Source organism: Chroicocephalus ridibundus, chromosome 8, assembly GCF_963924245.1.
Source record: "Chroicocephalus ridibundus chromosome 8, bChrRid1.1, whole genome shotgun sequence".
Classification (NCBI taxonomy): domain Eukaryota; kingdom Metazoa; phylum Chordata; class Aves; order Charadriiformes; family Laridae; genus Chroicocephalus; species Chroicocephalus ridibundus.
The window spans coordinates 33,323,378-33,337,442 of NC_086291.1; the positions used below are offsets into that span (position 1 = coordinate 33,323,378).

General features: G+C 55.6%; 1 protein-coding gene across 2 annotated transcripts; it reads left to right on the top strand.

Annotated features, from left to right (window-relative positions):
- The first annotated feature begins 2,468 nt into the window (after nucleotides 1–2,468).
- On the top strand, nucleotides 2,469–13,441 carry GLUL (glutamate-ammonia ligase). Of its 2 annotated transcripts, none has more exons than XM_063344907.1 (7): nucleotides 2,469–2,625; nucleotides 7,670–7,860; nucleotides 9,138–9,299; nucleotides 9,560–9,706; nucleotides 10,182–10,309; nucleotides 10,489–10,688; nucleotides 11,691–13,441. In XM_063344907.1, exons 1-7 carry the CDS (start codon nucleotides 2,492–2,494, stop codon nucleotides 12,007–12,009), a joined length of 1,281 nt encoding a protein of 426 aa, XP_063200977.1. In that variant the 5' UTR covers nucleotides 2,469–2,491; the 3' UTR covers nucleotides 12,010–13,441. The 2 variants fall into 2 exon arrangements, with proteins under 2 accessions (XP_063200977.1, XP_063200976.1); XM_063344906.1 differs by lacking the exon at nucleotides 2,469–2,625 and adding an exon at nucleotides 6,404–6,561.
- Nucleotides 13,442–14,065: the final 624 nt, after the last annotated feature.

Here is a 14,065-nt window from a genome sequence, read left to right on the forward strand (position 1 = left end):
AGGGTTACTGTGGGAATGCACGGGGCCAGAGGAGACCCCCAAGAGGTCTGGCAGGACGGAGGCCCCCCCCATCCCCCCCCACCCCGCAGCTTCCTGGGGTTTGCTCAGTACGTGCCGGAGCGCATCTGCCCTGTGCCCCATGCCGCAACGGCTCCTGACGAACGGACCTTATGCCAGCTGTGGGGCTATTACACAAACAAAAATAAAAAGCTTTTTTTTTTAAAAAAAAAAAAAAAAAAAAGAGGCTTAAAAACAAAAAGGTGGCTGCATGAGTGCAGCCCAGATTTAGAAGGGGGCTCGGAGAGGAGCGCGCGGAGCGGGTGGACTCTTTGTACGAAGATAAGGGCAGGGTTGCAACACCAAACACGTCAGAAGGGCTTCGCTCCCCCTCTGTCCGAGCCCCAATTACCCACCTCCTCCGTCCCCCCACCCCGGGGAGCAGCCCACCCTCAGCAGATCTGAGGCCACCTGTGCCAGCGGCAGAGCCTCGTGCTCCCGGGGTGGCAGCGGGGGACGGGGCTGGGTTTCCTTTCCTTGCCCAACATAAACTCGTGGCGGCGAAGTCCAAGGCTGCCCGGCCACAGGGTCAGCATTGATGCCTGCGGCCGCTTGGCCACTTGCAGCCTCCCCAGGCAGCCCAACCTGCCCCTTTCGGTGCCGTGGGGAGGGTGGGGGTTGTTTCCCCCCCTCCCCAGCTGCGGTCGGTACCCACCGACCCACGGCAGACCCCGAACACCTCTGCGTTGCTTTTTGGTCTCGGGTGATGGTCTACAGCCCCTGCAAGCTGGGAAACTCCAGCACGAGGGAGCGGTGCAACAAACCTGCTCTCCCTCCACCACAAGTAACGTATGCCCAAAGTGAGCTTTTGGGGCAAGACTGTGGGGGGTTTTTTTCTCCCCATACAGCCCCAGCCTGTTACCATATAAATAGTTTAGGGCACCTCAAAGACTGTCAGCAATGGGTTTGATCCTTTTGGGCCCATCGCACCTTAAAACTGGGAACTCCCTAAGGTCTCAGGTATGGCAGTTGAGCTTTAAATATTCATTCCTTTCTTGAATATATTAGGATTTGGGGTTTTTTTTTTAATGTGATTTTCATGCTCGGTCCCCCGGGTGCCTAAGACTTGCCTGCTCAGTGAGGACATCTCTGGTATTTCCTTCCATTAACCAGAAGAACTTTTTGAGCCTATTGCCATCTGTCTGTAGTTTCCTTGCCCGGGATTTACGGCAAAGGCTGGACTCTGACCCGTTCCACCTGACAAGCCCCTGCAGCAAGCTCTGCCTTTGCTTGCCTCCTCTCCAGCTCAAGCGAAATTGCTCGTGTAACCTTATACGTGCGGCCGGGTCTGTTGACTTCACCAGGTTAAGCATGTGCCGTGGCAGGTCGGGGACCTAAATACAGCCATAGGGAAAAGGGACAAACGCGGACAACAGCACTTTGCCAGTTCCCGTTGATAATTTACAACGTCAGGCCTGGATCCTCCCATTGAATCGGCTTGGGCAGCGCTTTGAGGATTTCTGCGCCCTTGCTTACAGAGCTGCGAAGTGATATTATGCTGAAATTAATCTGCCAGCCACAGCTAACGCAGCCCTGACCTAGCTGGGAGTGCATTTCGCAGCACGAACAGCGCTAATAAAATAAATAAAAAAAAAAAAGAGCCAAAAAAAAAAAAAAACCCCAACTAAAAAAACCCCAACCCTGCCAATGCACACTGTGACCAATTTCCAACTGCAGGGAAAGGCATGCGCTGAGCGCTCCCTGGGATATTCTCCACCCTTGTACAGAGCAAACCGAGCCAAGCAATTCCTGGGTCTCAAATCCCGCCTGCCCCTGACGTTCTCATCTTCCAGCTTTCCCCCCCGCCCCGGGTCGCTTTTGAAGGCGAGCACGTGCTCCTTGGCGGCGGCCCCCGCGGCGCTGAAGACGCTCGGCCTCTGCGCAAGGTCCCCCCCACGTGTCGGGGCAGAGCCGGCGAGAGGTAGGTGCTGCCGCCGGGGCTGCTGCCAGACCGGACCCCAGCTGGCAGCAGCGATGCCCCTTCTGCAGAGCCCTTCCCTAAGGCCGGGGGGGGGACGGAACCGGGGACGAAGCTCAGGGCTTTGGGGGATGAAGCAAATGCCATGGTTTCCTGCGAAGGGGTGGCAAGGGTGGGCATCGGGCACGGCAACCTGTGGCTGAGGAAGGGGTGGAAAGGCGAGCAACCCCCGGGGGTGGTGGTGGGGGGTGGTTTGCATAAGGTTTTCTTGGCTGCTGCCGTCCAAGGCCCCTCTTGCCCTAAATGCGTCATGGGTGGGTATTGCAGCTGAACTGCTTCAGGAGGGAGCTTTTTTTTTTTTTTTTCCTTGGCGTGTGCCTTTGCACGTTTTTATTTATTAATTGGCTCTCCTACATTGTCCTTCTGTCCAGCCCAGGTAACCCGCTCTGCCTCCCAAAGCCCTCTGGTCACCACCCCTTGGCTACCCTTGACCCTGGCAGCATCTTCAAAGGGAACATGGGCCTGCTGCGGAGCGTGCAATGTTTGCTCACTTATCGGGCGAGCAGCTACCGCCTCCCTGCCTTGGGGGGTTTCGTCAGCCTCCCGCAGCGCTCCGGGGGAGACCGGTCGGCCACCGCTGCTTGCACAAGGTCAGTGTCCTCGGCTCAGACGTTTCCCCCACCCCACGGCGAGCTCCCCTGTCCTCAGTCGGTGACTGCTGTTCGAGTCTTATCGGGGCAACTCGTTCATTAGGCGCTCATCTCGCTAAGGCTTTTAGGTTCGTTTTCCAGCCCTTGCTCATCGTGGGTAAAAGGGGCTGAATCTCCAGTTCCTCCAGCCCCTCCAGAGACCAGGTCCCAGCTGTGGTGGGTCCAAGCAGATGCAGCTGTGCCCAGTGGTGGGTTGAGATGGAGGTGATGCCCCATCAGGACATCCCGGCCATGTCTGGGTCTCACCTGGGTGTGTTTCAGCTACTTCTGTGGGACCTCGCAGCCCAAAGTGCTTTCCTGGATGAGCCAGAAAATGGTATATCTGAATTTGGGAATGTCTTAGCTGTTGGGTGCAGGGAGAGGAGAGATGCTCGTCCCTCCTCCCTCCCAGCTGTGCCATTGCTAGAGGCTGGGGCATTTTGGGTGCGTCAGGCCTCCTCCTAGGATCTAACCCATCACAACAAAAATGCACAATTCTTCTTCCCCGTGTGACATCTCCATTTAAAAAAAAAAAATCATTAACTTCTATTTAAGATATTTTTTTACTGCTGGTAAAAGGCAAATGGGTACCTGGGCTTAGCGGACCAGGTCTGCGTTGTGTTGGGGTTGAGATCCCGGGGGTGGCCAGCTCTCCAGCTGCAGGGTCTGCAGCCAGGGGCCGACCTTCCAGACGGCCCCAGGGAGCTGGGAAAGAGTCCCAGCACCGCAGGAGCAAAGCCAGTGGCCACCTGCCCCAGGGCCTGAGCCACAGGGAAGTTTCATATTCTGCCTTTTTAGCCCTTGAATTTCACTTCCCCCCTTTTTTTTTTTTTCTCCCTGTGGTGTAACATATCTGCATTTTAAGGCATTCCTAAATTCATGAGGCTGTGCTTTCAAGGGGTCCCAGCAGCCAGGCGGGGGTGCAAGGCCCTTGGGCTATGAGCAAACTGCCCAGGGCAGCTGGAGGGGACACAAGGACAGGGATGGGGGAGGACACGTGGACAGGGATGGGTCACAGAAACACATGGTGGGGAGGGAAGCCATGGTCCCTCGCTACAGCCTGGCTGGGGTTGGAAAAAGAGGTGCCAGGGCGGTATCGGATGGGGCACACATAAAAGAGGGCATGTCTCACGCAAACTGTGAGAGACTTGTCCGTCCGGTCCCCAGACCTCTTTCGGAGAGACTTGGGGACCGTGCTGTGGGTTGTCCCTGCTAGGTTTGCACTGCTGCCTTGGAGGCAAAAGGCTGCCAGAGTCCAGCCCTGCCCAACCCTCCCAGCTCACCAGGCGCTTTCCAGCCCTGGCAATTCTCGCAGGATGTAAACCGTGCCGGAGGGAAGTGCCGGGGCAGGCGAATAAAGGTGTTCCCACGAATTAATAGGAGGAAGAAAGAAAAAACATGTGCCAGTTGGGACTCGCCCCTGGAGCGGCGCATTGTCCCTGGCCGGGCTCGCTGCGCATTTCGAGCGGGGAGGCCCTTTGAAGGCTGATTTAAATCCACTCCGGGGAGGTGACACCTGTTGGCACCGCGCCCTCCCCCAGCTCCCCGATGAGGTTTTTGTCTCGTTGAACGCTGGCGACAATAAGGGTCACTGGAGCACGCAGCTGGGCGAAAGGCACGGGCTGAGCCGCGTTTCCCCAAAAAACAACAAAAAAAACCCAACCAAAAAACCCCGGCGGCCTGCGAGGGGAGGAGGGGAAGGCAGGCGGTAAACAAGCTGCCGTGAGCCCGGCCAGGCGACGAGGGGACTGTTTCTCCCGTTCCCCCCCCCGACTCCCCGCCGGCTCCCCGGGAGAGGGCGCTGGCCCCGCGGCTGCGGCGCCCGGCTCTTCTCCGCTGGCTCGTAAACATGTGCAGGGCGAAGGCATGGGGCTGCCACCAAACCGCCCCCGAGGCAGGCAGCGACATCCTCCCCCATCCAGCCGCGAAACCCTTGCCTACGCCACGCCGGGGTGGGTGGGGGGTGTCTCTCCCAGGACAGGGTTTGCTGGCCGGCATGTGTTTATGGGACGGAGGGGAAGATGTTTACGTTGCAAGCTGCCTTTGCTCCCCGCTTCCCTTCGGGGTTGTTCTGGAGCTCAGCAGGTGAAAAGAGGAGCTGCTCGGATGGGGCGAGGGTCACCCCACGGGGACCTCCACCCTTAAATGCCCTGGGCTTGTTTGCAGCCAGCTCTGGTGGCCAAAGTTTCTGAGAAATTTGCGGGTACCCAGCACACTTCCAAGAATTTGGAGCTATCAGAGCTGTCAGTGTCCCAGTTAAAACCTCTCTGCAAACCTAGGGAAAAGGGCTGGGCAGGGCTTTACGGTGCCTATGGCTTGTCAGCGCCCCTCTATGGGAGCTATTTTGGGTCTCTTCTGGCCTGACTGGGTCTCAGCACCAGCTCCTGCCTCCTTTTGCTTCAGTTGAGCTGTTAGATTCGGGTGACCACAGCTGAACTTGGTCTGAATAGGGGATCCTGAGCTCATGAGTAAAAGACATTTCTGTGTTGAAACCACTGCTCTATACAGTGGGGTGCAGGAACTGGGGTAAGGCAGGTTCTGTCCTAACGCTTGGTGGCTCTGCCTTGCCCCAGCAATGCGAGGAGGTGAAAATCACCTGAATTTCACCTCCATTCCGGACAGCCTCAGGGGAATAGCACACACTTGTGGTGGCTGCTGCAAGGTGGTGGTAAAGAATGAGCTGGGTAGTCCCCAGAGGGAGGGTGGGGACCCAGCTCTTGAGACGGGCAATAAATCAAGCACTTCCACCTCCTCCTGGCTGAGGATCCAGCTCTCCCTGGCCGCTTCCCCCTCACCCCCCCGCCCCCAGCAAAACTCTGGCTGTGCAGCGGCTGTGTCTTCAGTAGGGTGGCTGTGATGGCCAGGAGGGTCCAGCTTCTGGAGGGATAGCAATTTTGGTGCCACCTGCCCCAAGGCTGGTGTGGGGCAGCCCGGGATCCCGCCTGGATGTGTGGATGGCGTGTTCTTGGCCTGGGACCTGCGTGTGGGTGCAGGCCTGGGCACAGGGGTGGCAACTCCTTCTGCAAGTGCCGGGTCAGGCTGGGAGGTGCAGAGGGCTGAGCAGGAGCGGGACATGGGACAGCGAGGGAGCTGCCGGGGTGGAAAAATACTGGGCAGTTCCTGCGGTTTGATGGGTGTCTCTTGCCACCCGAGTGCATCCGAAGCGGGTCCTCCCTTGTGGGACAGTGACTGATTCTCTGCCCCTGAAGCCACAGGGTCTCTCCGCTGCAAATCCAGGCGCTGGTGCCTCGATAACCTGCTCCGAGGGGCAAAGCGGGGCATGGTGTGGGCACTGCCTCTTCCCCCACACCCGAACGCGTGCACCATGCCACGGCCCGGGCCTCGGGTGGGGGTTCCAGTTCCTCCCTCCCTTCCCCGCTGCCCTGTTTACCCAGGGCGGCCGATTTCCATCCCGGCGAGTTATGCAAAGCCAGCCGCTAATGTAAACGCGGCGGAAAGCCTTGGATCCCCTCCCGCCGCCGCTTCCCCAGAACTATGCGAGACGAGAGGGGGGTATTATTTTTTTTTTTTTTTTCGGGCGGGGGGTGGTGGTGAGTTGCAAAACTGGCCCAAACCCTTCCCCCCCATACTTCGGTGCGGGGAAGAAGCGAGGTGTTTCCCCCAACCTCTTCCCGGGGATGGGGGGGCAGCGGCAGCCCGGCGGCGGTGCTGCCTCCGGAGGAGGAGGAGGAGGAGCGGCGGCCTCTTGTCGTGTCCCCCCCCCCGCTTCAACCCCGGCCCCGTCCTGCCCCCCGGCCCGGCCGCCGCTGCCCAATCGGTGCGGCGGGGCCGGCGCTGCGGCGCCATAAAGCGGCGGCGGGCGCGGCCCCGGCAGCCGAGCGTGGGAGCCCCGCGCCCGCCCGCAGCCACCGCCGTCGGCACCGCCGCCCAGCGCAGGTAACGGCCACGCGTGGGAGCGGGGGCCCCGCCGCCACCACCCGCCGCAGGCCCTCGGGGGACGGGGTAGGGGGGGGGAAGCAGCTCCGCCTTGTGCCGGGGGCTCCCCGGCGGCTGTTTGGCAGACGGACCTTCTAGGGAAAAATTCCTGCTTCCTTTTGGTTTTTTTCTTTTTTTTTTTGGGAGGGGAGTGGAGAGTCAGCTTGAGTGGCTTTTTGAAAACAGATGCTCTTTGCTTTTTTTTTTTCCTTTCTCTTTCTTTCCCCCCCCCCCCCCCCCCCCCCTTCTCTTTACGGGGCGCTCTAGCTGCTCGCTTAAATACGGGTGGCTTCCTCTCTGCCGGGAGGTGGACGCCTGGGTGATGCTTCTCGCTGCGAAGCAGGGCCGTGGGGAGCCCCCACCACCACCCCGGCCAGCGCAGAGGGAGCCCCGCTATAGCAGGGTGGGCTGGGGGGGGAGGTCCGGTCCTCCCTGCGGAGGAGCGACTTCCCAAGTCACTTCATATTTTTCAACTATTTTGGTTTTCTGAGCTCCGGCTGCCGTGGTCCTGACGCAGGTGGGCTGTTCCCGGGAGCCCAATTCCAGGCTGTGCTGGGTTTGGCAGGGATGCTGCCGGTCTGGGACCAGAGCCCCTTCAGCCACCCCATGGCTGCCTGGAGACTGATGGGGTTGTTTGCGCTGCCCGTTGCTTCCTTGTGTGCTGCCTCCTGCCCTAGACAAGGCTTGTGTAACTTTGGCTGGTCTGAGAAGGCTTTCCTTGGGTGTTAGGTAGCGAGGAGCTTGGAGGTCAAAAGTTCAGAGGTCTGAGGAGGACTTTTGATGGCTGTCCCGTGGTGGATAAGACCTATGTAGTTGGCAGGACGTGGGCAGGACTTTGGGCATTAATGGGGCTCTTTGAAGGCATCGCTGCTGGAGCAGTGCTTTCCTAGCAGCCTGCGTTTGCCTGAGCTGTTGTGTTTTCTGCCTGTGGAACAGCACGGGACTGCTGGAGATGGCAGCTAGCCCCGTGGCTGAGCTGTATCCTGCTCCTCCCTGGCCGGGAGGCGAAAAATCTAGGAGCGCCGGGAAGGGCTCACGGTTGGGGTTGTTTTTTATATCCTCCCCGCAGGAACCCCTTCGTCCGGTCTGCAGCCATGGCCACCTCGGCGAGCTCCCACCTGAGCAAAGCCATCAAGCACATGTACATGAAACTGCCGCAGGGGGAGAAGGTCCAAGCCATGTACATCTGGATCGACGGGACAGGGGAGCACCTCCGCTGCAAGACTCGCACGCTGGACCACGAGCCCAAAAGCCTTGAAGGTGAGAGGGCAGGTGCAGGATTCGCAGCCCCTCGCCGGCTAGAAGCAGCCGTGCTTGGCTGCTCTGGGGGGGAAGGTGCCATTTCTCCCTTTTTGTGGGCAGCAGGATGGTATTTGGGCAAAACATTGCTCCTCACCCTCTTCCAGTTACCTCTTTCCCTAGATACCCCGCGGGGGGGACATTCCCAGCTCTCCAGATGTGGAGTTGCTGTGAGATGCCCAGGGTTGGGAGCTTGTCCCGGGCGCTGCCCCCGCTGCGGAGGGGGCTGTTGGCAGGGGCTGGGGGCTGTTGGCAGGGGCTGGGCAGCCCATTGACTCTCAAGTACTCGTTTTGGCCGGAAGTAGTTTGGCAGAAGAAAGTGGAGGGGAAAGAATGGAGCTATCCGGTGTAATTAAGAGCTTGTGTCCCTCAGAACAAACAGTCCCAGCTTACACAATAATAGCATTAGGATTTTCCCCAGGTTGCCATGGTGCTGGCTGGAGACAGTTATGAAATGAAAATACTGTGTGTGACTGAGCAGAATTATCTTTTCTTTTCTTTTTTTTTTTTTTTTTTTTCCCCCCCCCCTCCTCCTCTCCTTTCCCCTTTTTCCTCTAAGGGAGTGGTTGGCACAGCTCCTTTGAAATCTTTGTGCTTCCCATCCTCCCACTTTCCCCCCCGGGATATGGAGGAGATAACACTGGCCCGGGTGGAGTTCACTGCTGCTCCCGCTGTGCTGTGGCCCCGAGGGCAGAGCACAGCCAGGGGGGGTGGATGAGGGGGGCAAAGTTGGCCATAGCCTTCCTCCGTGAGTCTCCTACGGCGTGATTTGCTCTCCCACCTTCTCCAGGCCACGCGACATGGATGAGGGTATTTCATGGCTCCTCTCCTTCCCGCAGCTCGAGGATGTCTCGTGCTCTGCCCTCTCCCAGCTTGCCCAGCCGTCCCTGCCAGGAGACCGGGTGCTTTGCTCATCCCGGTGGTTGTTGCGACATGGGAAACGTCCTCCGTGCTGCTCGGTTTGCTTGGGCTTGGCTGGCAGCCCAGCTCCTTGTGTTTCCCAGGGTGGCTGGGGAGTTGCACTCCCCTGTTTTTTCGCTTGTTTTGTTGTTGTTGGTTTTTTTTTTTTTTTGCTTCCCCCATTTGGAACAAAATCAGCTGAGTTGGGATTAAACCTATTGTAGGCCTGTTCTCTATAAGCATCTTCACCTCTGTAACACTGGGGGGAGGCAGGGAGCCCATCCTCCTGGTGACTGGGGACCCTGAGTCACTGTGGCTTGTTCCTCTCTCCCTTCCAGATCTCCCCGAATGGAATTTTGACGGCTCCAGCACCTTCCAGGCTGAGGGCTCCAACAGTGACATGTACCTGCGACCTGCTGCCATGTTTCGGGACCCTTTTCGCAAGGATCCCAATAAACTAGTTCTCTGTGAGGTCTTCAAATACAACCGCCAGTCTGCAGGTGAGTAGACCTTCTCCTGGTGGAGGTGATGTTTCTGGGAAGGGGAAAGGGAGACGTATCCAAATGCTGTTCGTGCCCTTAGTGTCATACAAAAGTAATCCCCACCCTGGAAATAAAAGGCAAACAAAGTGCTGGTGGTGGAGAAAGGGCTGGTCCTGGGATTCTTCACCAGCGCTGCTGGGACTCGAACCCTAAATAAAGTGGAAATGGGGAATGGAGGTGGAGATGATATCAAGCCTCATGCTGCTTTTCTGTTCTAGAGTCAAATCTCCGATACACCTGCAGACGGATTATGGATATGGTGTCCAACCAGCACCCCTGGTTTGGGATGGAGCAAGAGTACACTCTTCTGGGGACAGATGGACATCCATTTGGCTGGCCTTCCAACGGCTTCCCCGGACCCCAAGGTAATCTTTTTGGGAATCTGCGCTGGACCAACTCGGGAGCATTTGAACTGTGCTCGGTGTGACGCAGCTTCAGTGCTCCAGGCGAGCGGAAAGATTTGAGGTGTTTCTAGAACTGAAGGCGGACAAACGCAAGCAGGATATTGGCAAAAAGTAACCCATGAGGTTAAGACCGTTGCAGAAAGGCTAAGATGGTGATTGGCCACATCCAAATTTGCTGCTCGGTTTGTTAGTCTGCAGGTGACTTTAAACTCATGCCCAGCATGATAGAGCACAAGCCCAAACTCTCAGAGGAACTCGCTCTCCATCGGTGCTCTGCTCTGTTACTGCTTCCACAAAAAAGAGATTTTGGAGCTTTTCCACGCATCTCAAGCCTTTGGAGCGTTCTTCCCTGTGTGTGCTCGGTCTTCACTGAATTTAAGCCTTTTTCCTTCTGGAAACTTACGTTCCCTTTGCTGTTCCACCTGTGCTGTTGCAGGTCCGTACTACTGCGGTGTAGGGGCAGACAAAGCCTATGGCAGAGACATTGTGGAGGCCCACTACCGAGCGTGCCTTTACGCTGGCGTGAAAATTGGAGGAACCAATGCCGAAGTGATGCCAGCCCAGGTAAATTGTTTTAGGTGCCGCCTCGTGGAATGAGATAGTACAGGAAAAATCCCAGGCAGTGGGACTTTTTTGGCTCGGAGACATGTGGTTTAATCAACAATCAGAGCGTAAGGGGGTGGGAGTGGCCTCGCTGCAATTTGTTTCGGCACCACTGAGCCCGTGACCCCTCCTCCTTGTAGTGGGAGTTCCAGGTGGGACCATGCGAAGGGATTGAGATGGGGGATCACCTCTGGATCGCACGCTTCATCCTGCATCGGGTGTGCGAAGACTTCGGTGTCATTGTGTCCTTCGATCCCAAGCCCATCCCTGGGAACTGGAACGGTGCTGGCTGTCACACCAACTTCAGCACCAAGAACATGAGGGAAGACGGAGGTCTCAAGTAAGTTTTGGGGTTGTTTTTTTTTTTTTTTTTGTTTTTTGTTTTTTGTTTTTTTTTTTTTTGAGATGGGCCAGTAGCATCTGTTTGCTGGGCGGCAGGCTGGGCTTGGTAGCAGCGAGCTTTTGTCCACGTGGGAGACATCGCTCTGGTGCCTGGTGTTGTGTTTGAGCCTTTCTTCTGGATATATATATATATATATTTATTTTTTTTTTTTAATTTTGTATAATTATGTTCTACCGTCTTGGTGTTGGGTGGGAAATTCAGCCAGCAGTACAGCTCCCATCAGTGTTGATGGAAGCACGGGTGGCCAAGATGCAGCTATTCATAACAGGCCGTCCAGCTGCAAAATGTTGCAAAAATCCTAGCATCAGCTTTTTTTTGTATAACCACGATGAAAAAGACCATTTGCTTCTGTCTAGCCCAGGCTGTGGAAGGTAATGCCGTGTTTTCTTTGACAACAAGATCCTGGAAATATAAAACTTGTTCCCTTATGGGCCTGATGTGCTGAGCGCAGGCACCTTGCAGCGCTGGGTTGCAGTGGAGCTCTAGGAAGGCATTGTTCCTGGCAGCTGTGTTTTCTTGCCTTCAATGTTAGCAATGCCCTGAGATAACGAGCCAACCGCTGACTCTGTGAGCTTCCCAAATTGAAACCTGCGTGATAAGAAATCTCCCCTCTGAGAGCGGGTTCCCCAGGGCGGTGTGTCTGGGGGATTTGGCCATGGGTCAAACTGGTGGTGTCCCACATGCAGCGCTCCTGAGGGACCTTCTCAGGCTATGGGGATCCTTTTCCAAGAACCAGCCTGGGTCAGAAGTAGAAGTGGAGCAAAGCCCTGTGTTGAGATGGTCAGAAAAATGGGATATAGGGCATAGGCTTCATCATGAAGTGGCTTGGGGACAGCGATGGATCTGCTGTGGCTTGGATGCAACAGTCAAGAGTGGCTCAGCTCGTAGCGTCCTTCAGACGCTCACTGTGTCTTCCCCTCTTCCTTGCTCCATTTGTAGGCACATTGAAGAGGCCATTGAGAAGCTGAGCAAGCGTCACCAGTACCACATCCGTGCCTACGACCCCAAAGGGGGTCTGGACAATGCCAGGCGCCTGACGGGTTTCCATGAGACATCCAACATCCACGAGTTCTCCGCTGGCGTGGCCAACCGCGGCGCCAGCATCCGCATCCCCAGGAACGTGGGCCACGAGAAGAAGGGCTACTTTGAGGACCGCCGGCCCTCCGCCAACTGTGATCCTTACGCTGTGACAGAGGCCCTTGTCCGCACGTGTCTCCTCAACGAAACCGGAGACGAGCCTTTTGAGTACAAGAACTAAGCGGACTGCGCCCACAGACACCGCCTTCCCCCCGCACATCCCGCACCCCTAAACTTCCCTTCTAGATGTAATCCTGAGGGTACAAGATAACACGTTTTGTGTCTCAATAACTCTTGTTGTCTTGAGGTGGGGAGGAGGGCAAATTTAGTTTTACCGATGTCTGTTTATCATTGACTCTTCAGAAGACAAGAGGAGGAGAGGGTGTTAGAGAACTTTTAACCACTGTTTTATTTTTTTTTGTCTAATTCATGTGTACATCTGATGGGATCCGGTGGCTTCCAGGGACAGACTGCACACACAGAAAGCCAGTCGGTGAGTGGAAAGCTTAAAACTATAGCTGACTCCCCCCAACAGTCAAAATTTGGGGTGTTAGCTCCACCACTGGCTCTCTGCAGACGGATGGTTCTCTACGGTTGGTGCCCTTCTGCGGAGAAGGGAAGACAGGAGCTGTGATGGAGCTCCGCTTGCTCCTGCCTGTATGGTGTGATGGGGAGATCTGCACCCTCTGGCCACTCTGAGGTTTCTGGGAATCTTCTGGCATTGAGCTCAGTGTAGGAGCGTTGAGGAGAACGCCTGGTTCTGTCACTGGAAGTCAACTGGTCTCTGGCTCATAACACAGAGTGAAGTAGTATTTTTCTATTTAAATATAAAAACAACAAAAAAAATTATATATGAAAGTGTTTTTTTTTTTTTTTATTAAAACAAAAAAAAGAGATGACGTTCCAATGTCTCGCCCAGCTAGAGCGGGCAGAGCTCCCGAGGATGCTGTTGGTGGGCCTCCAGGTGGGACTGAGGGCGAGCTTGGAGGGCTTGGTGGAGGAGACTTGGATGAGATTTTGTTTCGGCGTGGAGTGGAGTTTGCAGGAGGCGGTTCCCAGACCCGGGAAGGCCGCAGAAGCATTTATCGCTGTAACTCAAGCAGCTGCGACACGCTCATGAGTGCGTTAGATCAACAGGAGGAAGGTGTTCTGAACTAGGAGTTGACCGGTCAGCTTAACCCTGTTCTGGACAGAGCTGTGGGTGTGTTACCTCTCTGGCGGGGCTAGCACGTCACTAAAGCAGGGCTTTTGATAAAAGAGAGAGGAAAAAAAAAAAAAGGTTTAGATATTTTTTTTTTTTTTTTCTTTTCATAATGTTCTTAGTTGGATTTTGCAGAGACCATTGATGTCACTGTTGTGTCCCGGCTCTCGGGCTGCCTGCCATTTAGCTGTGATGAGGGCTAGGAGAAAGGGAGAGGCCACCCATGCCTCCCGGCGAGCCCGGGCACCTCCCAGCTCATGCTGGGGGGGTTCAAACGTTCCAGGATTTTACACTTGGGTATCTTAGATGGTGCCAGTAATATTCTGTTGCATTTGAACTTCTTACGAATAGTTGTGGTTTTTTTTTTTTTATACAATAAAAAAAGAAAAAAAGAACAAAACCTTAATTACGACTTCTGCCTCCTCCGTGTGATTCATCCTGGCAACTTCTCTTGTATGCGTGGTGCCTTCACCATTTGAAGGGAATGGTACCCTGGTAGTGGGTAGGCTTTGGCTTTTCGTTTGTGGGCTGGGTTTGGTTTTTTTTTTTGGCGCAGGGGACTTGCAATCCCTGTGTGCTCTCCAGAAAATGGGATTTTGTAGGTGGCCGTTCTCGCCGGTGGGTCTAGCTGTGACTGGAGTGGGGTTCTCTTGGTACGGGAAAGGGACTGGGCTTGTGGGTGTCCATAAGGAGGGTTATGGGGTAAGCACAGGTGTTTGTGCATCTCTCCGGTGTCCTTCACACAAGTTCCACAGGATGCAGAATCCCATAGAAAGTAAAATTCCAGCACGCTTCCTGGGTGGGGGGGAAAAAAAGGGGCTTTGTGGAAGAGGAGCATTTCCCCCTCTCCCTATGGAGAAAATGCTGCTCATCTACCTTTAGTATAAAACCAGGCTTTTAGAAAACTAAGCAAGGTGCTGGATTGCTTCCCCAAGTCCTTAATTTAACTTGTGGTGCTATTTCCCAGCTCCTGGGGAGGTACCTTCTCCATTCCCATCTCTAAATACGGATTAACCACATATAAGCATCCTCCTGG

What these genes read in the sequence shown, in the direction of transcription:
- GLUL (XM_063344907.1), top strand. Translation starts at nt 2,492, where the DNA reads ATGGGCCTGCTGCGGAGCGTGCAATGTTTGCTCACTTATCGGGCGAGC. An exon ending in CGAGCCCAAAAGCCTTGAAG is followed by an intron (nt 7,861 to 9,137) that starts GTGAGAGGGCAG and finishes TCTCCCTTCCAG; the next exon opens with ATCTCCCCGAATGGAATTTT. An exon ending in ATACAACCGCCAGTCTGCAG is followed by an intron (nt 9,300 to 9,559) that starts GTGAGTAGACCT and finishes TTTCTGTTCTAG; the next exon opens with AGTCAAATCTCCGATACACC.